The 25,278-nt window shown below is 48.0% G+C and overlaps 1 protein-coding gene across 1 annotated transcript; it reads left to right on the forward strand.

Moving 5' to 3' along the window:
- Window positions 1-1,297: 1,297 nt before the first annotated feature.
- Window positions 1,298-17,974, forward strand: smad6b (SMAD family member 6b). The gene is made up of 4 exons (XM_088378203.1): window positions 1,298-2,698; window positions 4,904-4,960; window positions 5,420-5,497; window positions 17,052-17,974. The coding sequence occupies exons 1-4, from the start codon at window positions 1,939-1,941 to the stop codon at window positions 17,591-17,593; spliced, it is 1,437 nt and encodes a 478-aa protein (XP_088234329.1). The 5' UTR covers window positions 1,298-1,938; the 3' UTR covers window positions 17,594-17,974.
- The last annotated feature ends 7,304 nt before the right edge of the window (window positions 17,975-25,278 follow it).

Consider the following 25,278-nt stretch of genomic DNA (forward strand, 5'->3'; position numbering starts at 1 on the left):
GATGGCGTTCCGTCTTTTGTTTTTATTTATATGAAGACATACGCAAGACTAATCATTCACATGTTGAGGTGATCTTAAAAAAATTTAAATGTGAGATTTCACATACTCTTTTTTCGGATTTTCAGAATAGTAATATAATTATATATTTAGTCATGTAAATGGTTTAGGGTTAAGTAACAGGTGATATTTTTTCCAAAACGTCATAGCTATAAATAACATTTCATGGTAAAATGCATATTGCACAAGCTTCTAGGGGTTAAACTTAAAAACAAAAATAGTTTAATACTTTTTTTTTCAATACTCAATTTTTTGTTGAGTCACTTTTGTTGTGCTGACTATCAAGTCTCAAGCAGCAAATGGTGACCCTTCGCTGGCCTCCCGCCCACAAACACTGCTAATTGTGTTTGTTAAAACCTACGGCCGCGATGGAAACGCTCCTGTTCGCAATCAAATTTCAGCTCAGGTGGTGTGGGAGAGCTTGACCCCTGCATGCCCCTTTACAAAAATGACATCCACGTAGAATACAGCCCAGTTCCTGCGTTTAACTCGCACTAAACTTATTTGCTCATTATAACAACAGCGTTGCCCTTGAAAATGATCTGCCGCTAACACCCACGTGAATAGACAAATCAAATGCGAGACTCGTTCACTACTTCTGACTGGATCCTTCTACTTCAATGATCATTAAAATTGCACTTGGGTTATTAGGCCCAGCAATGTTTTATATCATTTCATCAGTGACTAAATGTACATGTCACCCTTTTAAACCCCAAATATAATGATCAGGGTTTTGAATTCCACATAAAAGCACGCAAGAACAAAAATCAGATTTTTCTAAATGCCAAATAAGACCGTTAATGCATGTAAACGTGTTATTCGGGTATGAAAGAGCCACAAAAAAAATTATCTTGGGGGGGAAAAAAATAACATGGGAGTTGCTTGTTATTTTTCAGCGGTGGCCGATAAGCTGAAATGTAAATAGTTTTTTTTGTTTTTTTAAAGTGAGTTGAAGTTAAAGCGAGAGGTGGCCGTTTCGCCTTTAAGAGTTAAGAAACTTGAAACCTTGTTTGCGCAACAATCAGTGCAGCTCCCAGCCGCCAAAGTGTCTAGACTAGCACATGATGGTAGTCAGCCAATGGCTCCAGCGCTCTCCTCGGGGGCCCCGCGTGTGTGTGTGTGTGTGTGTGTGCGTGTGTGTGTGTGTGCGTGTATGTGTGAGCGAGAGAGAGAGAGAGAGAGAGAGAGAGGAAAGGGGGGAGTGAAAAGGAGCGAAACAGGGAAAGAAAGCGAGCTGGCTTGCTTGCAGTTTGCTTGGACTTCTGAGGAGAGAAGCAGGAATGCGCTTCTTGCTCCCCGGGATCGCTCCTCTACTTCGCGTCCGCTCGCATGGATCCATTGTTGGGATTGTAAAAAAAAAACAAAAGAGAAGGGAAGAGAAGCAGTGACCGTCTCAAGAGGACGAGGATGTTAATACCCCGTGCGTCGTTTTGGGATTTAATCGTCGCTTCCGCGCTCGGCGTGTAAAAAACAAACCAAAGTGCCAAACTTTCAAGTCTGCATTTTTGGAGCTTGGCGGTGGTGCTACTTTTTTTTTTTCTTCCCCCCCTTCAATGATGGACCTCCACGTCTTCCGCGGTTTTTTTTTGTAGCTGACTTGTAAACAATCCGACGAGACGCCTTCTTATGCTTTTCCTTCGGCTGCATTTGTGCACGGTATGGTCGCTAATGTTCTTCTCTTGCGCGTAGACGCAAGCAGTGCGTCGCGCGTCTAATGTTGCCTCTTGGACAGCAGTGGTCGTCGGTCGGCTGTGCATGCCTCGCACGGCCTTTCGCTCACTTCTTCATGTCGAGTGTGTGCAACGTGGGGACAGCCGTACACCAGTAAGCCTCCCTCCCTCCCTCCCACCCCCCAACCCTAATAGATAGTCAAGTTGTCGTATGTTCAGGACGAAACGCTCAGGTCTTGTGCGGCGACTCTGGAGAAGCCGTTTGATTCCAGATAAAGAGGGGGACGATGGAAATGGCCAAACTAGCGAGGGGTGCAGGGACGATGCGTTCGCAAACAACCCGCAGAAGATTCCCAAAACGGAGTTCCGACCGGTGACCCCCAGCGGCAACGCCGGGGGCCCCGTGGAGGCGGTGGACCAAGATGGGGACGCTGGGTGCGTGCAGGACCAACGGGGTCCCCGCTCCGCGCAGGACAGCGACTCCAGGACGGTGACGTGCTGCTTATTTAAAGAGCGGGACCACTCCGAGCTCAGGGCTCCAGAGGCGGCCCCGGGTAGCAGGGACCCCCCCGGGTCGTGCCACTTGGCCTTCAGGGGCCTCGGCCAGCGGGACGCCGGAACCCCCGAGGCCGGCCAGGAGGCCATGCCGCGCACCGTGCACGAGCAAGAACTCAAGTCGGCCACGCACTTGCTTTTGAAAAAGCTCAAGGAGAAGGCGCTGGATACTTTACTGGAAGCGGTGGAGTCCAAAGGCGGCCTCCCCAGCGACTGTGTGCTGGTGTCCCGGACTGAGCTGAAGCTGGGCGGCTTTGTGGCTCCCCCGCAGCTGCTGGTGTGTAAACTGTACCGCTGGTCCGACCTCCAGCACCCGGCCCAGCTCAAACCGCTCTGTGAGTGTAAGAGCTGCTGGGGCCCGGACAGTCCAACTGTATGCTGCAATCCTTATCACTACAGCCGCCTCTGTGGGCCAGGTAAGAACTCCACCGTACCGTCTTCTATCGAAGTTCTTCTCAAACCACTGAGTACCAGCTCCGAAACACTGAAACGCCGCCAATACTTAAATACAGTAGCCTAGTAGGCCCAAGTGTTCACCCAAAAACAAAATGCTGGGTTTTAGTCCCGGCAAAGTATTGCTAGCACCGTTTGAGCATTAACACTACCTTCAATCAAAGTGACTCAGTTACCAAGCATGTCAATGTTTGAGAAGATTAAATACGACTAACCTGTACAAAAAAAAAATATGATTGAAGTGTATGTAATATTGACGCAGTTTGAACATTTGATTCAGTGATGCTATTGTGCACCGCTAGAGGGAGCCCCTGAGCAGTAAAGAACCACTGATTTAAAGCCAAATTATTGAGCCATGGAATATTTACAGTTGAAAAATCACATTATTGCCTAAAGTGTAGAAATGTCGAAAGAATAAAATTGGTAATTTCTTCCAGTCCCAGGTGTAAACTTGCTCGACTCTATACAGATTTTCATCCTCTCCGTCCCGGCTAATGTGAACGCTCCATGAACTTGTATACTGCCATGAAAAAAGGATTTCTCAGTCTATATAGCAGCAGAGCATCACTCACGCCGGCCTGTGACATATTGGCCTGACAATGACGCCGTGTGTTTGCCTCTTTGAGAAGAAAAAAAACGGAAAAAAACGTTTTCACTGCAACCATTCACTAATGTCTTGCACATGACTTCAGAGTGTCTAAAACAGTTTGGAATATATTTTCCCAAGTGTCATTGACGCGGATTCCATTGAACACCCATAATTGTCGTAATCGTCGTAACGAAGCGAACTTGGGGCTATTGTACGCATGTCGTGGGGCTCCTTGACTGATTGCAAACATTAAACATCAGGCGGCGGGCAAGACTGCCGTTTGGCTAAACCCCCAACACGGGGCCACTTGACCCCCGGCGACGCCATGACAACGTACACTATCATGTGCAAAGATGCGAGTGTCGGTATTTCGGTCTCCTCTCTGGCACAGGAGGTGGATTTTCCATAACATCCATGTTTACAAGCCAGCTGGCTGCTTTCGGCTTTTCAAAGGCATGCGCGCAACAATATCAAATTAAAAGCAACTCTCGTGTTGTCCACACAAAGACACGATTGGGTAGTTGTTTTTTTGGGGGGGGGGGAAGATGGGAATGTCTTTCCTTGCTCCCTTCTAAAAATGGGAGACGGGACTTCACACGACACATTTCAGGTCGGCTCGTAGTAGACATAGCTCACATGCATCCACGCGTGGCCCGATAGCGATGGTATTTCTTTCATGCTATTCAAGGCCCGAGCTTTGAATCGAGATCTTAATCAACCGGCTCGGGCATTGTTCGGAAAGGCTCACGGAAGATAGGTGAAATTCGGAGTCCAAACTGAAATTTGTTGTGGGAATCCGCCGCCATCGTCTTTTATTTGGTCGGGCATTGTACATTTGAAATGAGCTCCGTTTCAAGTTGCGCCTTTAAAAGCCCTTTTGTCCTAAGAGGTCCCCTCGTGCTATTTAGGTGGAGGAGTGGTGATAATATAAAGTTTGCATACTGCTGGCGCCAGAGCGACTCGCTGTGTCTGTGTGTGAGTGAGCGAGTGAGCGAGTGAGCTGCTCAGATCCCGGCAATTACTGCCGCCACTCTTAAAGGACTCGCCGCTCTGATGCTTTTCTCCTTTTCCCCTGGAGCAAACACACATAACTTTCCTCTCCTCATTTCTCTTTGTGACAAAAGAGCTACTTTTCCTTGTCAGAAAATAGCATGCTTTTTGTAAGTTTATCTTTCGACGTAGGCGAAATGCGCAATGTAAATAGTCTTATTGTATTTGTGGATTGGCGCTTTGGATCAAAATACAGCTTGTCTTGCCGCTTAAAGTTTGTGCCACAATAATAATAATTTGTTGTATGTAACGTTCACGTAACCTTTATTATCCGCATAATGTATACTTTGTATACCGATGAATAAAATAATACATACACATATATAATGAATTAAATAACCTATTTTTTGGTCCGAACAATAAAGACATACATTTGGGCCAGGACATTTATTTGACTTTTAATTTACTTTTGTATTTAATTTGACAACAAGGGAAAAATCGGCCTTCTTTTTGCCGATTTTGAATATCATTTCCTTTTTTCTTGTGCTGTAATGTATATATTTTTAACAGCATATCTTTAATTTTGCAGAGTCACCCCCACCTCCATATTCAAGGCTGTCCCCTAATGAAGAACACAAGCCACTGGGTAAGCCGCACTCCTAATCTCCAGCTTCACATGCCACGTCTCGAACTTCCAAGCCTTTCTCGACAACCACTTAGTGAAGTTCTTTCAATATCGGCTTTAATGGAAACATCCTGGCTCAGTCTCCTTCTGCTCGTTGGGATCCAGTGAAGTATCCATTTTTCACACCCAAAAAAAAAGTGTCCTTAATAGCGAGTGCCGCCTGGCTGCCGGGCCGGCTAGCACGAGACCAGCTGAGCGTTCTGGAAGGAGGGAGGGAGGGAGATGTCATCAGTTAAAGCCTGTTAGTGAGCCTGCACTGTTATCTATTATGGGATGAAACTAATAGTCTTTAGTGGATGGGGAACATGATATTGACACTAGCAATGATGAATAGTAGCAGGAGAAGAAGGCCTGTAGCAACATTGCAGGGAGCCTGATGCACCTAATGAGGAGGCTAATTCCTCTTTCCTTTCCCCGCAGACCTGTCAGACTCCACATTGTCTTACACTGAAACCGAGGCGGCCGGCTCACCCAACGTCACTCTGGGGGAATTCTCAGGTGGGTGTGCTCGTCCAACTGTCATCTGTCTTCAAATAAGGAGAGGGAAACAAAAATTAGGATCCTATTTGGACAAGAAGGAATTGATTTAGTTGTTTTTCGTGACTGTAGTACATTTCTAAGTATGTGTGTTTTTTTTTACACCAATAATTCCGTTTTAGAAAATCATTATGAGCCTTTCATATTTATAAAGAAAAAAGCTCTTTTGCGAGAGACCCAGTTTTGGATGTCGCATGATTGTTTATGTTTTGGCTATACAAATTATGGACCATGACAAAAAAAATTCAGACTTGTTGGTGTGAATATAATAAGTGCTTTCCACCAGTTTGTTTGTATATGGTAAAAAAAAAAAAAAGGTAGTTCCTCACACAAGCACCTTGACAACAGGTCAGTCCTGTATTTAGCGCGGCTGTCGAGCACGTCTGAATGAATGCACAAACTGACCAGCTTTCATTTTGGCCTTGTGTTTTATTCCTTCTCATTAAAAGCTATTAAGAGCCAGAGCTGCTCAGATAAAGGTTTCATTGTAAGTAGCGGTTCCGCAGGGCGTGCGGGCGAGCGGGTGGGCGGGCCTTCCCCCCCACCCTCTGTTTTCCTTTCAGAAATATTTGAGTGGGATAAAAGCGTAATAAGATCCGGGCTCATTCAGGAACACACGCACGCACGCATAACTTGCGCACATGCGTGGCTGTCGTGGAAGCGAGGCGCCAAAGGAAGTGAGTCCAAACAGACAGACTGTCCTCTCATTTGAAATGAAACACGGCTTTCTGGCGGCCTCCCAGCCACACCGGCCGGCATCACGGAAACCGGGGAGGACGCAGCGGGCCTCGTTTGCCACGCAGCGCTTTTCCTCGGAGGCTGCCGACCCGATCCGTTCCGTCCGGGAGGCCCGGCCGGGCTGCTCCCCTGCTAGACGGCTGTCACCACCCGGTGCGGCGACACTCCCTGAGTCAACAAATGAGGGGCTTGTCAGAGCGTGCACCACAATTCCTGTGAGACTGTGGTGAGCAGGGAGCTTCGAGACATGCGAGGCTTGGGTTTCCTTCCTACTGTCTTGCCGCTGGCCGCACTCGGGTGGACCAGAAGGTGGTGTCTACGCAGACTTGCCCATCTTTTTGTCCGTAGCGAAGCTGGACTCACTCCGACCTGCCGGCCGGCCGGCCCGCCCCCGTGGTGCAAATTGTCAAGTCATCGTACATTTAGCTTGTTGCTGACCTGGAAATCACACTCCACGCGATCCAGCAGCTCAGCTCACGAGCGTGCCGGCCTGCCTGGTGTGCGAATGGGAGCCAGACTCCTAACCCTGTCAGAAGAACAAGTAAACACGGGTGGGTGGGGTGTCATGTGTGGAATAATCAAACCCAGCATGCAGCCCCGGCGGGCTCGCGCAAATGATCGATGCGCATTCTTCTGGGTTGCACGTTCAAAACGGTTGCTTTGGTAACGCGGAACAGTTACAAAGCATTTGATGTCGTTTCGATACAAATCATTGATAAAAATGGGATTGCCGCCATTCACAGTCATTATTTTCTGCCGGCATGAAAGACCCAGCGGCCATTATCAATATGGCTGGCTTTGGCTGCTATCTTTAGCTAATATGTGCTCATGGCCATCTGGACCATTCTCAGCCTTTTATTTCAACATGGCTGCGTCACATTGTGGGAGAAAGACAGCCTTCACCAGACACTCTGCTAGGATGTCTGTTTACGTCAGGCCAACTTGGGAGCCTGTGCACGCAAACTATGCTATGCGTGTGTGTGTGTGTGTGTGCCTTGGACGGCACTGCCCTCCCAGCATTGCCGCCCGCCCGCCCGTCGGCCGCACACCTGTTTCCTCAGCGCCCGGGACTCGTCGTGTGCACATCGGAGCGAAGGCCTTTGAAGCAGGCCTCATTGCTTCCTGTATGAGTGTCTGAGGGCCGCTGTCTCCCTTCATATTGACTTTATTACGACTCTCTCATTCAGGGAAAACTTGATTTCACCAGCTGGAATTGGCCTGCTCAAAGACAATTCCCTGGCAAGTAATACATGACGGGGAAGTGCATTGTTACGACAATGCATGTCGACTCAATGAAATCATAAAATGGAGCTGTTAAGTTTCCATAATGCCTTTGCATGTGGGCAAGGAGAGCCACAGTTACTCATATACTGAATGAATAACTGTATCCTAAACGGATATTTAGGCTTCTGATACCAGCTCATGACACTTATGGTAAAAAAAAAATCTGGCATAGAATAAGTCCTCCTCGCCAGTAGTTGGCGTTGCGGTGTTATGCATCGGCGAATCATAATATTCGTCAATCAAAGTCGTTTTGCGCAATTACGTTACTTGAAAGTTTTTATATCCAAAGTGCTCAGTATCAATAAGTACTGAACCAGTATGTCTGAAAACACATGCGTGCGTTTGTTTGTAGACGCGGCAACATTGCTTTCCTGCAATAGCAAACAATGTTTACGATCAATGAATGATGCAACCCGTTGAGACTGCTGTAATATGGCGGCTCCAGTCTGCCTGCATTCTTGCGACAACACAGGTTGCGTAGCCCATCAAGACACAATTTGTCAACATAGCAGTCGGCGCGCCGGTGTGATTGCGAGGGCTCCCTCGCATTTGCACTGCAAAGTGACCCCAATGGCGGCCCGCCCGCCCGCCCTCTTTTCTTCCCCTTCCTGCCAGTGTAGGAAATCTGGACTGAAGAAACGGAAAAATCTTGTGCCCCTTTCCCTGGAATGACCGCTTACTAGAGGTTCCCGCAGTAATCGTTTCTCTTTCTGCGTAATATGCTAGCCAAGGGGATTCAAACTCTGGCCCACGTGCCAAAAGTGGCCCATTGTGCATGGACCCAACGAGTTGGAGATTTTCACGGCCAAACAAAGGATGTCGCTGCCAGGATTTCATCAGCACCTTGTAATTTGGGCTCATCTCTTCCTTCGGTCAGCCTGGCACATCTGCTCGGGTTTCCACCGCAGACCCGAGTCTTTCCCAGCCCCGTCCGTCGGTCCCAGCGCCCGGCCGCCCACACTCCCTCAGGAGCGGCCGGCGATGCTCCAGGATACGGGATGTGGAAATAATGTGACTGGAGTGCTTCCACCCATGCCCCCTGAAATCAGGTTTTGCGGCTTGTTTATTTGAGGGGAAGGAGTCCTCGGACAAACATCCTGCTTTAAAAAAGCGCCCTGGGTTTTGTAGCAGTAGCGAGGAGGCGGACCGCCGCTCTGACAGCGGGGGAGCCTGAGGAATGTTGGAGAGCCGGCGGTCTTGGAGGGGCTCTCGTCACCCCGTTTGTCGCGGCCAGCTCGGTGCTTCACATCCTGAGGGGTCCCCTGCTCGATTCGTGGCCGTGTAAAGCCACAATTCCCGTCTCAAGTATCTGTTCCTGTCCTGGGAGGCCGGTTTCCGTTTCCTCTTACGTAACAGGCGCATACGCACACAGAAAGCAGCCATTGATAAGAGCGATAAGCACATTTTTCATTTTCCCTTTCTCAGCATTGTTAGACTGTGATCAGAAATCCACTTTCAACTTTTCCTCTCGGAGGCCGCGCCGCCGCTCAATGTCCTCGGCGGCGCTTCATCAGCATGCCCCCGTCCGTCCCGTTGTTGTGCACGCAAGGGCGTGTGTGTGTGCACGTTTGTAGTTGTTTTGATTGTTTGTGGCTTGATTGCAGACTAGATTGTTTCCCAAAAAAAAAAAAAAACGCCATCTGGCCTTTAGATTAAGACGTATCCATTTTTGTCCTTTAAGTTGTGTAGCCATAAGGCCAAGTAAACATTGACCTATTTTTAAAATCGTTTTTTATGAGCTGTCCGAGTTGAGAAGTCCTTCAGCGCGTCCGGTTCAGTCCAGCCCAACTCACCGTGGGACCGTTTAGCACTCTAATCTCTCATCTGGTTTGTCCTTCCCTGCGGCGGGGTGTGTCGGGAAGATGGCGAGAGCCGTGCCTGCCCCGTAATTAGCGTGGCATCAGAGCGGCGCGGCGCGGCACTCACTTATCATTCTGACAAAGATGATGGCATCATGTGTCTGCTTATTACAAGGCACGCTTTGTTTGGGGAAGAAGGCACATTTTGTGCTCTTCCCCTTGCGGTAGTCGTAGTAAAGACGGATGAGCAAGTACCGATGCCTTATTTTTAAGTATCGGGTACTCGCGGAGGCTGCCGATACCAGTCACCGATAGTTAGATGGTGCTATGTTGTTCTTTTGTAGAAGAGATGATTTTATTCTGTTTATTAAAAACATTCATTCGAAAAAAAATAATCGCCTGTTAAATCGCAATATTGAGGGAGAAAAAAAAGCTGCTCATCCCAACTCCAGCCCACATTTATTGTCATGGCCACACTGGCATGACCCACACAAGCAATTATATAATGGCACTACAAGTGTGGGGAAATTGCCGGCTTGCGAACAAACAATTGGACAGACTGCAACTGCGTCACACGTTTGTCCCTTTCGCTCACAATTCAGCTTTGTTGAAGTTCCGTGCTAAACTGAGCCACATTGTAGTTATATATAGGATCTTTACAGGAATAAAACAAATGTCATGTTGGCTTTGGAGGGGAGAAAAAAAAAAGTCCTCCTCTGAATGTTGCCTGCGCACGAGCATAATAGCACGCCGGCCGCAGCGCTAATCGAAAGCAGTCCTCGACACCGCCTAAAACTCTTTTCCGTGCCACGAGGAGAAACAAGCATGCGGGCTGAGTATTTATCTGTCTTTTTTGGCCAGCCAGTGTGGTGCCAGCGCTGTCGGCTGTTTGACTCACTTCTGAAGGGCTCACAGATAAAGATTAATCAAAAAAACCTCATGCGTGACTCTCGGGCTAATCTCCCGGCACCATGCTTGTCAGTCAAGGTAACACAGTGCGCTGTGTTCGGACAGAATGAGGTGTGTGTGTGTTTGTGTACAGTGTCGAAGCAAGCGAGGGTTCTGAGAAGGCTTCTGCCCCATTTTTTTTTTTTTTAAATCCTAGCAAGTGACCTAATAGTGCGGAGGGTTTCCGCTGCCATCTTCTCCGGCTTCACACGGCAGCGCGTCGGCAATGGCGCCATTCATTCCGCTCCGTCCGGGGGGGGCAGGAGGTTACGGCAACAAATAAGGAGCGTGCGATGCCATTAAAAATGTATGGAATGTCCAACTGTTAGTTTAGTGTTTTAGTGTGCTGCCTCCTCTCAAGGCTGAGAGTGGGGGGAACAATGGTCCCTTTTCTGAGCCGCCACTGTAAATGTGCTTGCCTGGCAAAGACGTGCGTGCGGCCGGCGGGAGGGCGGGCGTGCCAGTCGTGAGGGCTGTTTTTATTTTCTGACCATTTTCGCCCACAATTATAAATCCAGACATCGGCCTATGATTTTGGCCCCGTGGTCCGATGGCTGGCGAAAATAGACTCCCGATTTGTTTCCCTTCCTCCCCAGAGGAGCTCGGACAGTTGCGGCCCACTCTCTAGCCGTCCGTCGTTTTCCAACTCAGAATAGTTCCAACGCATTCTTTGAGCCACCAGAATGTGGCTGTGCGCGGCGGATTAGCCGCAGAGGCCCATGTCAGTCGACATCTCCAAACGAGAGGGGGAAGCACAGAAGCTCATTGTGGACAGAGAGGAACAATAAAGCGCTTCATTTTCTCTGGCTGTTCACATGTAACTGGAGAAACATGATTTTCTCTCCTTCATTATGGTAAACTTGATCTCCCGGGCATAAATCTCTCTCTCGTACGGCTGTGACCCAACACGGGACCGAGAGTCGACATAGATATCCTTTTTTTCTTTTTTTTTTAAAGCTGAAATATTTCTTTGATAACTAAACAAAACAGCTTAGTCTTAATGACCTCGAGCCTTTGTTGACCAGGATAAGCAGTGTACAAAAGTATTGAGACAGCTGAGTCTGAATGATGGGAAAACACATGTTTGAACTAACCGGATTTAAATGCACTGATTGTCCCAATACTTTTGTTCATTGGTGCGTGTTTGCCCTCTGACAACATCGAGTAGTAAAATTCCCTTGAAAGTTTAACGTGTAAACATCCTCACGTGTAAATAAATCCCTATTGACTTTATCCCTGCCCTCGAGTCGTTTAAAAAAAAAAAAGAGAAAAAAAATCTGTTGACGTTTGAAATGTTTATTATACGTGTCTTTTCTTTCGTGCGCCTTTTATTCCACTCTTGGCTGCGTGGCTTGAGTACGTGCAGTCAGGCTGTCGCATTTCAGGGTACGGTTTAAATTAGAGGTCTGGCTCCAACTTCCCCTCCTTCCCCTCTTTGTGACTGCCAGCACATCATTTTCTTAATGAAATCCTGCCCTTGCCTTTAGCTGCTTCAAGACTCCAGATGCAGATGTTGACAGGGAAGGGCCACGCCGCTGATTGGAAATGTTCACTGCTGCATTTTTAATCGATGTCTCTCTTGTTGTGAATGAATGGAGTGAAAGGGGAGGGGCGGGGCGGGGCGGGGAGGGGAGGGGCGGGGGCCTTGTTGTCTGTGTTTGGGGAGCTGCTAGTGTCTGGATGTTCACGTCGTGTGTGTTACAGGCCCGGCGAGTGTTGTGATTGAAACATAAACTCGGGTGCCACATTATCCTGACAGAACACATTGGCCTCACAGACTCTGATCCAGTGGGCCCGATCGATAGTTGCAACTACGAGTGTCCATCACACGCTGGAATCCCAAAAAAACCTTCATACACATCGGTCAACGATTCCCGCAGGTTCATTTCTGCTATTTTATGCCCGTTAAACAGATGAGTCATCTTTTTTTGGGGGGGGAATGATGTAACCAAAGTCTTTAGTGTTAAGTGTTAAAGCCTTTTTGTTTTTTTTTGTCTGGGACTTTGAAGGCCACGGCTGGCGGCGGCATGCCCGGAAGAGTCTCATCAATGGCAAGAGTTTTAAATAGATGAAGAAAACAACACGGTGTTAGTGGAAAAATGAGATAATCATCTATCCATCAAAGTCTGCTCAGGAAGTTGAGATTTGAACCTCCAACCTCAGACGTAACGCCGATATGTTAACCGCTACCCCACCGTGCTGCCTTTGGAAAGTGTTTCCAAAAACCTAGAAGATCATTCAATTGGATTTTTTGAACATACTCTCCAAGAAGAAGAAGAAAAAAAAAAAAGTGAAGCTCCTTGTTGCACCCCGCCCCCCCCACGTCCTAACCAGAGTAGGAAGCTCCAAGGGGGAGGGGGAGGGGGAGCCGAGGAATGTGCAGGGTCCTCTTGATGGCTGAAATCTGCCTCACACACTCGCAAACAAACACTAGCGCACGCACACCAAGGTTGTGCGAGGAGGTCAAAGAGCGCCGCCACCCAGCAGGATGCCGGCTGACTGTTTTGCTTTGGGTGCTCGGCGGCCTGCCCCCTCCCACGTCTGCGGGCCTTGACGGCGCGACCTTCGCCCCCCCCCGCCCCTCCCTCCGCAGCTTTGAAGGGCACCGAAGGACTCGACCGCACGACTCCCTCGTGTGTCACGGCTTTTAGAGGAAGCGCCGAGGAAATGAGTAGCACGTCGCCGTCCTTTCACCTTCCCGGCCAGCAGTTTCCCTCCACCACGCTTTTACTCTCTGTAGCCTTTCTAAAATGTATTGATCGAATTTATGGATCGTTATCTGCTACATGAAGGGCGCCGCGCTTCTCCTCCCCGGAGGGACGCGTCCCACGACGGCGGGAAAAATGTAAAGGAAGTGGATGACAATGTCAAGTATTCCCATTGTGAGCAGGCAAGCTGGCTTTGCTGGATTCGGTTTCTCACTTTTGCCTTGTTTTGCGGCAGCGCATATCTTTCTTTCCCTCCCTCGCACACTAGACCTCGGGGAGGGAGAAAGAGGGGGGCGGATCCGTAGACATATAAAAGCAGCTTCAGTTGGCGTTTCCGACTGATAAAGCTGACTTTGATGGCCGAGATAGCCCAGACGCCAGCCCAAATGTTGCCTGCTCAGGGTTCTAGTCTGCCGGCGGGAGCCATTGTGCTTTGAAATGGAGGGGGAAGAGGACCATGCTTAGCTTGTTGTTTTAGCTAGAAAAAGGTAAAGTATGTTTTGGGGAGCGAGGTGCGAAGGAATGCTCACAAAATGTTACAAGCGCAATACAAAGACCATAAAGTCCCCCCCCCCCTATCAGTTCATTGGAAGAGACTAATAGCCGGAGGGGAATCTAATCCTTGGCACAGGATGAGAGACTGCTGCCCCCCCCTCTCCTCCCTTTTCCCCTTGCAACAGTGTTTTTTTTTTTTTTTTTCTTCTCCGCTGTAGACTCGCGGAGGAATGAGTTCACTCCACTCTGGATTGGTTGTAATGGAGGTGGCGTTTTAATACCGACTAGTTCCGTTTTTTTAGTCATTTCAAGGCTCGCTCGTTAGCATCATATGATACCTGCATGATGATGGCACACGTTTCAATGGTTGAGGTGCAGAATGGAATGCAAATGTATGGAACATTGACCACACTCAAGCGTCACTTTGTAAAAGAATTTCATTTGACCTTGTGTTGTTGTAGCCCCGCTCGCTCGCTCGCCCTCTCGCTCGCTTTAATGAAATGAGGTCTCAGCACTTCATTTGACAGACTGGTCAATACTGCCAAGCTGATTGCATTTTGGAAGCTGTAGCTTGAAAGTCGATGGAATTTGCGCAAGACTGCAAAAAAATTCCAACCTGAATGAAATATTTCACAGCAATAGTGAAATATGCTTGTTGTTCGTCTGCCAAGATATTGTTTTACCGTAAGAGCATTTCATTGAAGTGAAAATCCTTGTCAATTCTTAACAAGAGCAATGGCTGCACTTTGAATCTTATATAAGCCGTCGCAACTCATCAACAAGCAAGAGGCTATGTTGCGGCCGACCGACTCGGAGAGTGACACTAAGAGGAGAGGCTTTTGAGAATAAAATAACAATAATAACACCAGCTACTATTCTAATGGGTAAACAGAGCTGCGAAAGGGCAACGGGGTTAAATGGATGCAGAGCAGCAGTAATTGCTCCCATCCTGCCGCGACTCCACCCTGAGCAGACCCTCTCAAAGGCCAACAGCCATTCAAAGAGTAGTTTGGGTGCCTTTGCTGTGGTCAGAGGGGAGGGAGGGAGGAAGACACACGCCCTGCCCTAATTCGTGTCCTCTTTGAACGACCCTCCCCCTCTCATGTAAGCAGAAAAGTCATTAACAAAATATTGCAAAATGTTGAAAACACTCAACATGGCATTGCGAAGCTCTTTGTTTTGCGTTATACACTCTTAAAAAACATTTGGTCCGCTTCCGACGTCAGAAGTTCCATTGCAAAAGAACTCATCCTTTCAATCCGACCCATCAGACATGAGAAGTTGAAAAAAAAATGCGCGCGGTTGCCGTGGTGATTTTCCAAGCATTCCGCTTGCTCGCTGATGGTGGTGTTCAGTCAAAGAGATCCTAATGAGGCCTTCTCTCAAAGCTCTCACCTCAGCGGCCCCCCTCCCGTAGCCAAAACACACAAGTTGAGGACAAAAACACAAACACGTCTGCTCGGCCGACACGTAGACACACTTTGACTCAACAGAGAAGCAGGAAAAGGCCTGGCTCGGCGTGCCTGCATTGTCTTGCCTTTGGCTTAACATTCGCTACATTTCTAACCTTTGTCCCCCCTCGTCACTCTTCCTGGTTCGCGTGCTCACGTAGCCGCCTCATTACCATTATTTTGATTGCTATTCAATCGTGGTTCATTTCATTCATTTCGAAACCTACCCAAATAAACTAGTTACAAAGTTAAATGAGTAATACATTCAAATCATATCAATAATACTGGCTTTTCCTGCTGTGCATGCAGGGATTTCTAAAAAGAGAAGAAAAAAAGTTACAAATTAGTTTTCTCAAAGTCAATTTGAGCATTACCACAGTAAAAGTGTGTGAATGAATATTCATAATTTGAAGGAAGTCGATGTTCATTCCATTAGCATGTCAATGGGATTCTACATTTACTTTAGCATTAGCACTGGCAATTCTTCTAAATCCAATTCTGTCTTGTTTTTAAATCTAGAATGTGTCTAATTGTTTTTGTTATCTGTTTAGTTTCACAGTAAACTCCAAATGTGGTATTAAAAAAACACAGTTTGCTCAAGGCGAGCAGAATAATGTAAGCAACACACTCCTACGTGTGAAAAAGAGATAGCGGTGACCAAAGGGAAGGCGACATTTGCCATTTGGCCTTTTCGTGTGAACACTTTGAAAGTTTACCTTGATGTGTGGACTCCGTTTGATTTGAGACAATGGAGGGGGCCGTAAACAAGTTGCCTCTGACTTCTTTGTACAGGCCGCTTGCCGTAAACGCTCAGCTCCGAGTGGAGGAGTCACACGCAGTGTGGAATTCACTAATGGCACATGCATGTTGGGGCCCCTGACAAGAGGGGGAGGAGAGGTGGGAGGGAGGGAGGGAGGGAGGGAGGGAGGGAGGGAGGGAGGGAGGGAGGGAGGGAGGGAGGGAGGGCGTCGTTTGAGCCAACACACAGAAAGCCTGTCTGCACCCCCCCAACGCTGGGCTGCAGCGAAAAGCCCGAAGCCAGCAGGCGCAGTTGCGTCTGCGCACGTCTGGCTTTTGGCTAATCTTTTCCGCAAACTTCATTAACGCGGCGCAGAGCGTCACTCGGACGGGAGACGTCTTTGGCTCCTCCACCTCCGAGGCATGTGTTAATGCGGCAGGCGGTCACTACGCCCGCCCCGAGAGCACACAAGCTGAAAGGAATGGGGCCACAGGCCTTGGGCTTTAAATCCTCTGTGCCAATAGACTCCGTGAAGCAAAATAATGGCATCACTCTGTGTTGTGAGTTAATGGGAGCTGATAGCATGAAGGCCGGGGGGTCAGCGGGTCACGGGCTTGTGCTAAGTTGTCAGGGAGCTGAATGCCGTCCCTGGGCCCACAGCAGGGGGAAGAGTTGTGCGCTGGCTGGGGGAGGGGGCGGGGACCCCCCCCCCTCGTGCATCACACCCTCCCTCCTCCTGTGGAATGTGAGGAGGAAGATATGATCGTATTCTGTAGCAGTCAAAACGTACGCACAAAAACTGTGGATGTATTTCACGTGGCATGCAAACGGCTAGCTAGCGTGTGCGTGGACGGCCGTCCGTCCGTCCGCCGAGGGAGCACTAAGTCACGAAAGGCTGTTGCTGAAAAGACAGCAGCCATGAAAAGTGAATTAGCCAGCGGATTTATCGCTCATCGGGAGATGTCTGGCAAATTCATTCCTCTGTGACAAGGACGCATTTTGGACTAATCAGTGGAAACAGTGAGTGTGTCGACTTAGCGGGGTTTCAGTCGTGACGGTGACCTCTTGAGGCGGTGGCGGGAATAGCGGGCCTTCCCTGGGATTGACCTCGGTACACCCTCGGGGATATGTATAGTCAGTCGTGTGTGTGTGTGTGTGTGTGTGTGCGTTGGATGGATGCGCCGGCAGCGAGCGGTATTTGCACAAGGCTTCGATTGCCTCCTTGAGTATTTATAGCAGCGCAGCCATCTGCTCGCAACAATAAAAAGCAGATCCCTCCAAACGTAAGCCTTCCTTTTGACTGGCCGGTGTTGATGTTTTGACTCCAGCGAGCGCGTGTGTGTGCGTTTGCAGATGCCAGCATGTCACCCGACGCCCCCAAGCAGAACCACTGGTGCAACGTGGCGTACTGGGAGCACCGCACGCGCGTGGGCCGCCTCTACACAGTGTACGAGCACTCCGTCAGCATCTTCTACGATCTACCTCAGGGCACGGGCTTGTGCCTGGGCCAGCTGAACCTGGATCAGCGCAGCAGCACGGTGCAGCGCACGCGGGGCAAAATCGGCTACGGCATCCTCCTCAGCAAAGAGCCGGACGGCGTGTGGGCGTACAACCGCAGCGAGCACCCCATCTTCGTCAACTCGCCCACGCTGGACGCGCCCAACGGCCGCAGCTTGGTGGTGCGCAAGGTGATGCCGGGCTTCTCCATCAAGGTGTTTGACTACGAGCGCTCGTGCCTGCTGCGCTACGCGGCCGAGGCCGAGCTGCCGGACGGACCTTACGACCCCAACAGCGTGCGCATCAGCTTCGCCAAGGGCTGGGGGCCCTGCTACTCCAGACAGTTCATCACCTCCTGCCCCTGCTGGCTGGAGATCCTTCTCAACAACCACAGATAACATGGACCCAACCACCCAGCCACCCACGCACCATCCCAAATATCGTCTACCTAGATTTAATATAAAGTTTTATATATTATATGAAATATATATATATATTATACTTGTAAATACGGAGTCCTTTTTACAATGTCATTATTTATGTATGGTGCAATGTGTATATGGACAAGAGGAAAACAAATGGAAATGCACTTTGGCTTATATATATATTATATAGAAATATATATAAAGAGAAAGAGAATTTCAATACCCATTTGAGAAATGATACAGCTAAATTAGGGCCCAGTCTGGATTTGGTGTATAGTTTTGGTATACGATTCATATCCAGACGAAAAGCTAACCATTCACACATTGAAAATAAAGTATTCGCATCATAAGTCACCTTGTTTTCGTCTGGTTTTTGGACATTTTCTGAAAGAAAGCCAGCGGCACAGGTTTTCCTTTATCATTCTCAGGTTCAAGGTTGGAAGCACAGCTTGGACGTTCCTGAATGTTCCTCTGGTGCTTTTGTGGCTTTCCGGGCAGCTCAGCTTAAAAGGTTGGTTTCTACTTTTATATTGACTCCTTTTTGTCATTTGTTTCCCAACACTGTTTTGTATGTTGATTATTTTGTCAACCATGACTACAACTATGGTGGTGCTACCTGTCGAGCAAGCGTTGTCTCCGACTTGCCCACATGTCCTTGAGGTCCCAAGAATCCATAACGGTGGAGATGAGTGGAAGGAGAAGATGACCGTCCTCCAGGTATGTTCGCCGGGGTCTCACAATGCACTTTGAAAGAGTCCAGCGGCCTCGGAAACCGGAGACGGCCGGCCTCTCTGATGGTGGAATGTGCGCTTTTTTTTTTTTTTAACAAGCCTACTGGAATCTTCCAAACTGCTGCCAGGGTGGATGTGGTTTCGCTGGCTTCCTTCATAATTGCTGGTGTTGGGTTAGATTGGTGGTGAGTGTGCGTGCGCCTTTGCCAGCATTCAGCAAAAGGAGCCATTCAGCTCCGTTTCATGAGCTGCTTTTAATAGACGACCATCGACGTCCTCTAAACTCGGGGAGAGCGTTTGAAAAAAAAGAAAAAAAAGTCCTTACAACGAGGAGCGCCTTTAAACTGGATAATACGATTTTGCGATGGAGCGTGCTGCTGAGCTGGGCGTCTCGCTTCTTCCCCTTCCTTAAAGCGGCTCAGACAGCCTCCTCTGGGCCCGCTGCCTGTCTGGAGCCAACGTTGTGGCTCCACTCTGCCTCTGCTCACTTCCCTACAACTGGGGGCCATTATCCTGCTCCTTTGTGTCTCTCTTATGGGAGGGGGAGAGGAACTAGCGGACAATTATATACAATATACGGGGGTGGCTCCTGGTGGGCACATTATGCAAGCCACCGAAGAGGATAGAAGGGGCTTTAATTAGATGGGGGGGGGGGAGGCAAGTGACAGTTCATATATAGTGCATACGTCTTGCTTGCGGATGGCACAGAAAAAGAAAGTCCATGACAGCTCTTTTGTGGATGCTTTCCATTAGCACGCCTCAATGAAGTCACTCCAAAAACCAATTCCTTCTTGATTCTCAACACGTGCAATATTGCCGACTATTTCTCGATGTGTGTTTGGATTCAGGGAGCACACCAGCGCACGACTGCTTTTTAAAGCTCAGAGTTTCCGAAGTCTGTTATTAGGCTTCGTGTGCTGCCAAAGCCTCAGTACATTCCTCAGACTGAAGCCTGAAGAACACCTTCCGCAAAGCTCTCAGATCTGCTCACTGATTGTTTTCAAGTCACTAAATGAATCTGACCAACCATATGAAAGAAAAGTTCTGTTTCGTTGAGCCAAGGCAAACCCACACATAAAAATAGGCCAATGTACCAGTGGGCGGAGCTCGACGGCGTGCCGGCTGCCGATTGGCCGACACACAGTTGCCATTTATTGTTCAGCAAAAGTGAGTCATATTTTTGGCATTTGTAGTCACATACGCAACTTGATGCCAACTGGTCTGATGATGAAGTTCGGGATCGCTCGATGATTTTTTGCCATCGCCGCCGTGCCAATTCGACAAATGTCATATATGTGGTGCGAAGGCTGCTCCATCAATGTGTTCATCAGTTCCCATAGCATGGCAGAGTTGGTCAGCCGGAATCCCAAATGTTCTCTCTGTGGAACCTAAAGTGCACATGACCTGACAACTCAACCGAAGAACAATAACAAAAAAGAATTGGCACTGTGTTTTTTCCCACCATTGCTGTTTAGGTTGCTGACATCCCAGAATGGAAAGCGAGCCAGATCCCACTTTCCCCTTGCCAAACTGTACTGGAGAGCTCAAAGGAAACACGGCTATAAAGTCAATTGTTTAGTTAAGTCAGGCAGATGTGGAGCAGCTTACTGCCACTCCATTTCGTGACCTCGCCGTGCAGCACATCTGGCCCCTCACTTAATAGCACCTTAAGTGGAGATGACACGGAGCGGCCGGAACAACTTCCTGCTCTTCCTCCTTCTTGTCATGAACGTCAGCCCGCAACGTGTCTTCTTCTTCTCCTCACCTCGGCCCAGGGTGTTAATTACGGCTCCTCGCAGCTGCCGCGCTCGCCACTTACAGGGCGTGCTGACACACGCCGGCGTGCGTGCCGGCGTGCTGGGGATCCACGCTCTCACGGTCGGGGGGGATTATGGGAAGGCACCATTTTGGCTCACTCGCAGATTGGAACCAGTGTGACTGATTGTCAACGCTCCGGTTTAGAAGAAGCCGTTTCAGCATGTCCAATTTAACCCTCCCATTGACAGCTATAGACGTTAATTCGACAACTACTCGTGACGTTTTGTCTTCCAATGCATGGACAGAAGTATTGGGACACTTCTTTACACCTACAGGAAGTATAAATGGAAGAACAAATGGGGGAAAAAAAACAGGATTGACTAGATTGTTGTGTCAAAGCTACAGGCAGATAAATGCAAGATCTTCTGTCACGTCTCTGATGGGGGAATTTTCCAAGATCTGTCAGGCCACCGAGTCAGCCTTCAACACACAACTTGCCGCTTTGTCGGAAGCCAAAAAGCAAACCAGCGGTGCATCTTCTCGCTCGCTCGCTCGCTCAGCTGCCCCCCCCCCCTCCACCGGCTCCCCTTCCCGCCCTCGGGTAATTACAGGGTGCAAAAGGGGCCTCTCTGACGTACGAAATGGATTTATTTTAGTGAGTTTCCACAGAGGTTAAAAGAATGCCACAGTGTGCGCTCATGCACACACACACACACACACGCTCGGCAAAAAAAAACTATCTGATGGTGTTCATCAACGGCAGTGTATCTATCACCTTGTTAGGCTTGTGCTTTGAAAATGTGTCCGTTTTGTTTGCTCCTCCTAAAATCATGTTGTGAACCTTCCGAATGAATGATGGCGTGCCTACGCACACTCAAAATGATACAATGCAGGCGCCTGTCTGTATTCCGCCAACAATTCAATTTGCTTTTAATTACAGCGTTGCAGAAACTCATTTAATTGCATTAACTTGTTATTGATGTGTGCTGTTTTTTTTTGTTTTTTTCTTCTCCCCACCCGGCATGCACAAAGAGTTTCACTGATGAGAGCGTGTGTTCGTGTGTGTGTGTGTGTGTGTCAAAAAGGCCCTGTAATTTATAGGGGCCTTTAATAGAGCTGCTTTACAGGCTATAATCAAAGCTTTTCCAGACCCTGCTATCTAAATTGTGAGGCAATGGCACATGAATGCTGCCATGCTCACACTCATTTAGCCTGTGGGCGTAAAAAGCAGGGCAGAGCAATGAGACATTCAGTTTTCTTCTCATTCCTTCACCCCCAAAAAAAGGCTGTCTTTGAAATATTCTGTTGTGTTCAAAAGTCTTTATATGAAAGGATGTCAAGCTCCTTTCCGAGAAACCGTAGAGGAGAAGATCTCGGATCGCTGCCCCAGCCCTTGCTCCTCCTCCCCTGTTTCTTTTTTTTTTTTTTTCTTTTTTTTTCCCTTGGTCCTAATACGTTCCATATTGTGAGTTTAAATGGGGTGGATTCAGGAAATGCAGTCACACTGCGTTGCCTTCCAAGCTTCCAGTCTGAGGTTTGGCGTGCAGCGCCGGCGGTTGAGTGCAGGCGGGCTGATTGGGTGCTGCTCATGTGGCTTTCCCGCCTCCTTCCATGTGTCCACGTCGCCCCTTCTCCTGCACCCTGGCTTGTGTGTTGTTTGCAGCAGCTTTATGTCAACTTGTTGTGTACAAGTGCCCTGAGGAGGTCCGATTTGAGCGGAAGGGTGGGGGGGGAATCCCCTTTTTTTCAGCCACATAGAAGTTTGCTCACCAAGACCGCCCAAACGACGTCAGCTCTTTAATGAACCTGTTTGTCTTATTTGAATCTTCCGTTGGTTGCACTTAGTAATTTCCTGCCGTGTTGTCATTGCAGTTAAATCATGACGCACGCCACAAAAAATCCAGCGGGGAAAAATACAATAAATCTTTTTGTTTTTTAACCTTTAGTAAAATCGTACTTTTTTTGTTGTTGCAAACATGCTATTGAATTGAAATGAAAATCTCCTCTGTTTTCAGACCTAAATGAATTTCCACTCTTTCGCACACAGCTTGAGGTCATCATAAAATAATTGGACCGAAGGAAAAAGTGTTTTACCATCTTGAAACTATTGTTTTTAAGAAACCACAACATCCGAGGAAAACCAATCAATACAAGACGCGACGTACTTTCTTGCTGCCGCTCGTGTCCAAATGCAAGTCACGTTTGTGCTCTACTTGACTGCCTGCTTGTTTTCTCTTCCAGTGTTGTGAGAGGGGCGCAGCCATCACTTGTTGGTGACAAGGCAGAAGATGAGTGAAGAGCCTGCCCAGGTCAGGTTACACATTCCACGGCCACGCACTACAGCCTGTCTCCACGCCGACATACCTGCCAGCGTGAGGTCTGGAATGCGTGTATGTGCAGACACACACATACACACACACACACACACACACACACGCATCCTGGCCGCCGTGTCCTGCACTTAGATTCATATAAAATGTGCCAATTTGTATAAAATGACAATGGACTGAGATATTTTGTCCTCTTGGTACAAAGAGAAAAGATGTCCAGTGACGATCCTGCTGCCAGTGACATGAAGGCGAATGCTCCACCAGATGGCGCTGGTTTTCACTCCAAGGTATGTTGTTTATATTTAATACAGATTAAAACATTCAGTTGCCAATTTATCATATATAAGTGTACATGGAACATGATTTCCTCTTAAAAGAAATATATATATATATTATATATAAGATATTTTATACAAATATAGTATATAAAATGGCATTTTGATGGTTTTCCTGGTTCATTTCTCTGAATTCCCCTATGTTTAATGAAGACTAATTGTGGGAATGGGAGTGTAAATTGTTGTTTGTCTGTCTGTCTGTGCCGTGTCATGGGGCGGCAACCAGGCTGGGGTGTACTCTGCCTCTGGCCTAAAATCACTTAGTACAGGAAATGGATGGATTACAAGCAATTACTGTATTGTTTAGTAGATTTCAGTTGGAAGAATAATTGGAAGGGGAAAAAAAAAAGCAGAGAAGCACAGGGTGACCCGTCATTGCACATGTTCAGTCATTTTGTGATCATTTCAATTGGGAGTTTCCAGCCACTAACAATTGGGCTGATTTGACTGTCTAGGAGCTGCACCTGCGTGATTCATACGAGGGTAGGGCTGCAACTGTCGGCGGCTTGTTTGGGGTTTCGAAAATAAACATTTAACTCAAAAAGCCGATTATTCTCAGAAATAAATACAATAAACGAGATGCAACAAAATGTGCATTTGCGCAAGCTTGTGTTTTGACTTTCCTGGGCCGTGCGTGACATGGTCTTGGACTTCAAGAGAAATATTTACGATGCTAACTCAATCGCATGCCATCGATCAATGTCATGCTCTGCAGTAAACGTTACATTTGCGTGCTGCAATGCAAGACACTATGACCATAGAAATTCATTGAAGAGCTAAAGTGAGGCGTTTCATATTATGCTAGCGGCTTCTTAAAATTTATTAAACACAAAGTGGCAGGAACTTGGCTTTTAAAGTCTTCACAAGAGACATGTTTAGTCCCCCCAGGCGTGGGGCTTTAGCGGGAGGTCTTGTGCTCCCTTGAGAACACAAGTGTCCCTTGAGGGCTTCCAGACCTGGAAGAGGAGCCGCTCCTTATAACACTTTTTATTCCTGAAGGCCTTTGCAACATTTGCCATTCCTTCAGCCTTTGTTTGCCGCTGCACTCGCCATGCTCCCTCGCTTGTCCCGTGCCACCCCGTACCGAACATCTTAATGTGCTGCTGTCTTTCATCTGGCTCCTGTTAAAGCCTGGACAGAGAAACTGTGAATGTGAATGTCTGTCAGCACCTCCAAGAGACAGCAGCGAGTGCATGCCAAGATGTTGGAACCAAGGGAGGCACATGCTGCTCCACCATTTGTGTCCAAATATCACTTGCCCTGTTCCTTCTGGAAAACATTTGTGTTTATCAATCAGGAGTTGAATCTATTTTTCCATAATCAACCAACCGCTACTGCTAAAGATCAAAACTCCATGTTCTGTCTGAAACGATCCTCCAAAATGTTCTCAACTCTAAATTGAGGGCATTCCACTGTACGCCAATGGACTCCTCTCCTCATGTTTCTCCGCATTCCTCCATCACTACATGGATCTTTCTGTTGCCCCTGCAGCTATCCCAGAGATCAAATAGCTATCGTCAGCGTATCTGACGTTGCGCTGAGGTGAACCAGCTCCTTTTCTTATCTCTGCTGCCCTCCTGTCATCTGGCTGACGTGCCGTGCGCTCAGCGATTCCCAGGCAGATTTATGTGAGAAGCCTGTGGCGGCAGGTCCAAATGACTCGGGTGGCGTGTCAGAGCCGCTCGTTTTCTTCCAGCCACTCGTGTTCTTACAGTCATTAACACGGCTGCCTGTTGCAAATAGTCGGTCGGAATGAGCCTCCGGGTTGAGGCGGGCGGCGGGGTCAGTCGGAGCGCAATCAAAGTGCAGAAGCTTTGATGCAAAAGCACACATTGATGGAGAAAATCGGTTCTTCGGAATGGAGACTAAATGTAGTCCAATAGATCTGCTGTTAGAACGTTGAAAAACTACAACTAGAAATGGCTCAAGGCCTGGACGTCACAGCACTTCAAGGCAATCACCGCAAATGCGTCCCCTAGTGGCTGTGAATTGTATAGAAGATGACATCTGGCGAAAAATCTAAATATAGTACGCTGGAGCGCGCCTGAATTTTTTTTAAAAGTTTCACCACATTTAAGTGTTGAAAATGGCTCGCTCTCACATTGATGGTTAGACAAAAATGTGATTTATTTATTTATTTATTTATTGAGACACACAGTCGATGCTTCTTCATCATCTTCCAGCCATCACTTTCGTCGGGATCATGAACATTTCTAGCAATTAGAGGGTAGCTCCTTTGGCCTGTACTGACAGAAAGGGATGATCCCGAGGAATTAATACAAATGCTCTAATAAGCGCCCCGCGGGCTGCCGCTAATCAGGATAATAGTCGAGGCGCCTTCTCAAGCTCGGAGAAGAAGTGAATCATCCTCGCACTTGGTTCCTGCGTTCTTGCTAGATGGCTGACATGCGGCAGCTTGTCACTCGTGCTCCCGCGCTCATCTCAACACGGCTGCCCTTCATTCCACAACACATGCAAAGTGAATGATGTGCTTGTCAGACATG

Source organism: Syngnathus floridae, chromosome 6 (genome assembly GCF_059516105.1).
Source record: "Syngnathus floridae isolate MCC-2025c chromosome 6, RoL_Sflo_1.0, whole genome shotgun sequence".
Lineage (NCBI taxonomy): Eukaryota > Metazoa > Chordata > Actinopteri > Syngnathiformes > Syngnathidae > Syngnathus > Syngnathus floridae.

Excerpts from the sequence above, each read along its gene's own strand:
- smad6b (XM_088378203.1), top strand. The coding sequence starts at position 1,939 with ATGTTCAGGACGAAACGCTCAGGTCTTGTGCGGCGACTCTGGAGAAGC. Across the intron at positions 4,961-5,419 it reads TGAAGAACACAAGCCACTGG|ACCTGTCAGACTCCACATTG; the intron begins GTAAGCCGCACT and ends CTTTCCCCGCAG. Across the intron at positions 5,498-17,051 it reads CACTCTGGGGGAATTCTCAG|ATGCCAGCATGTCACCCGAC; the intron begins GTGGGTGTGCTC and ends GTGCGTTTGCAG.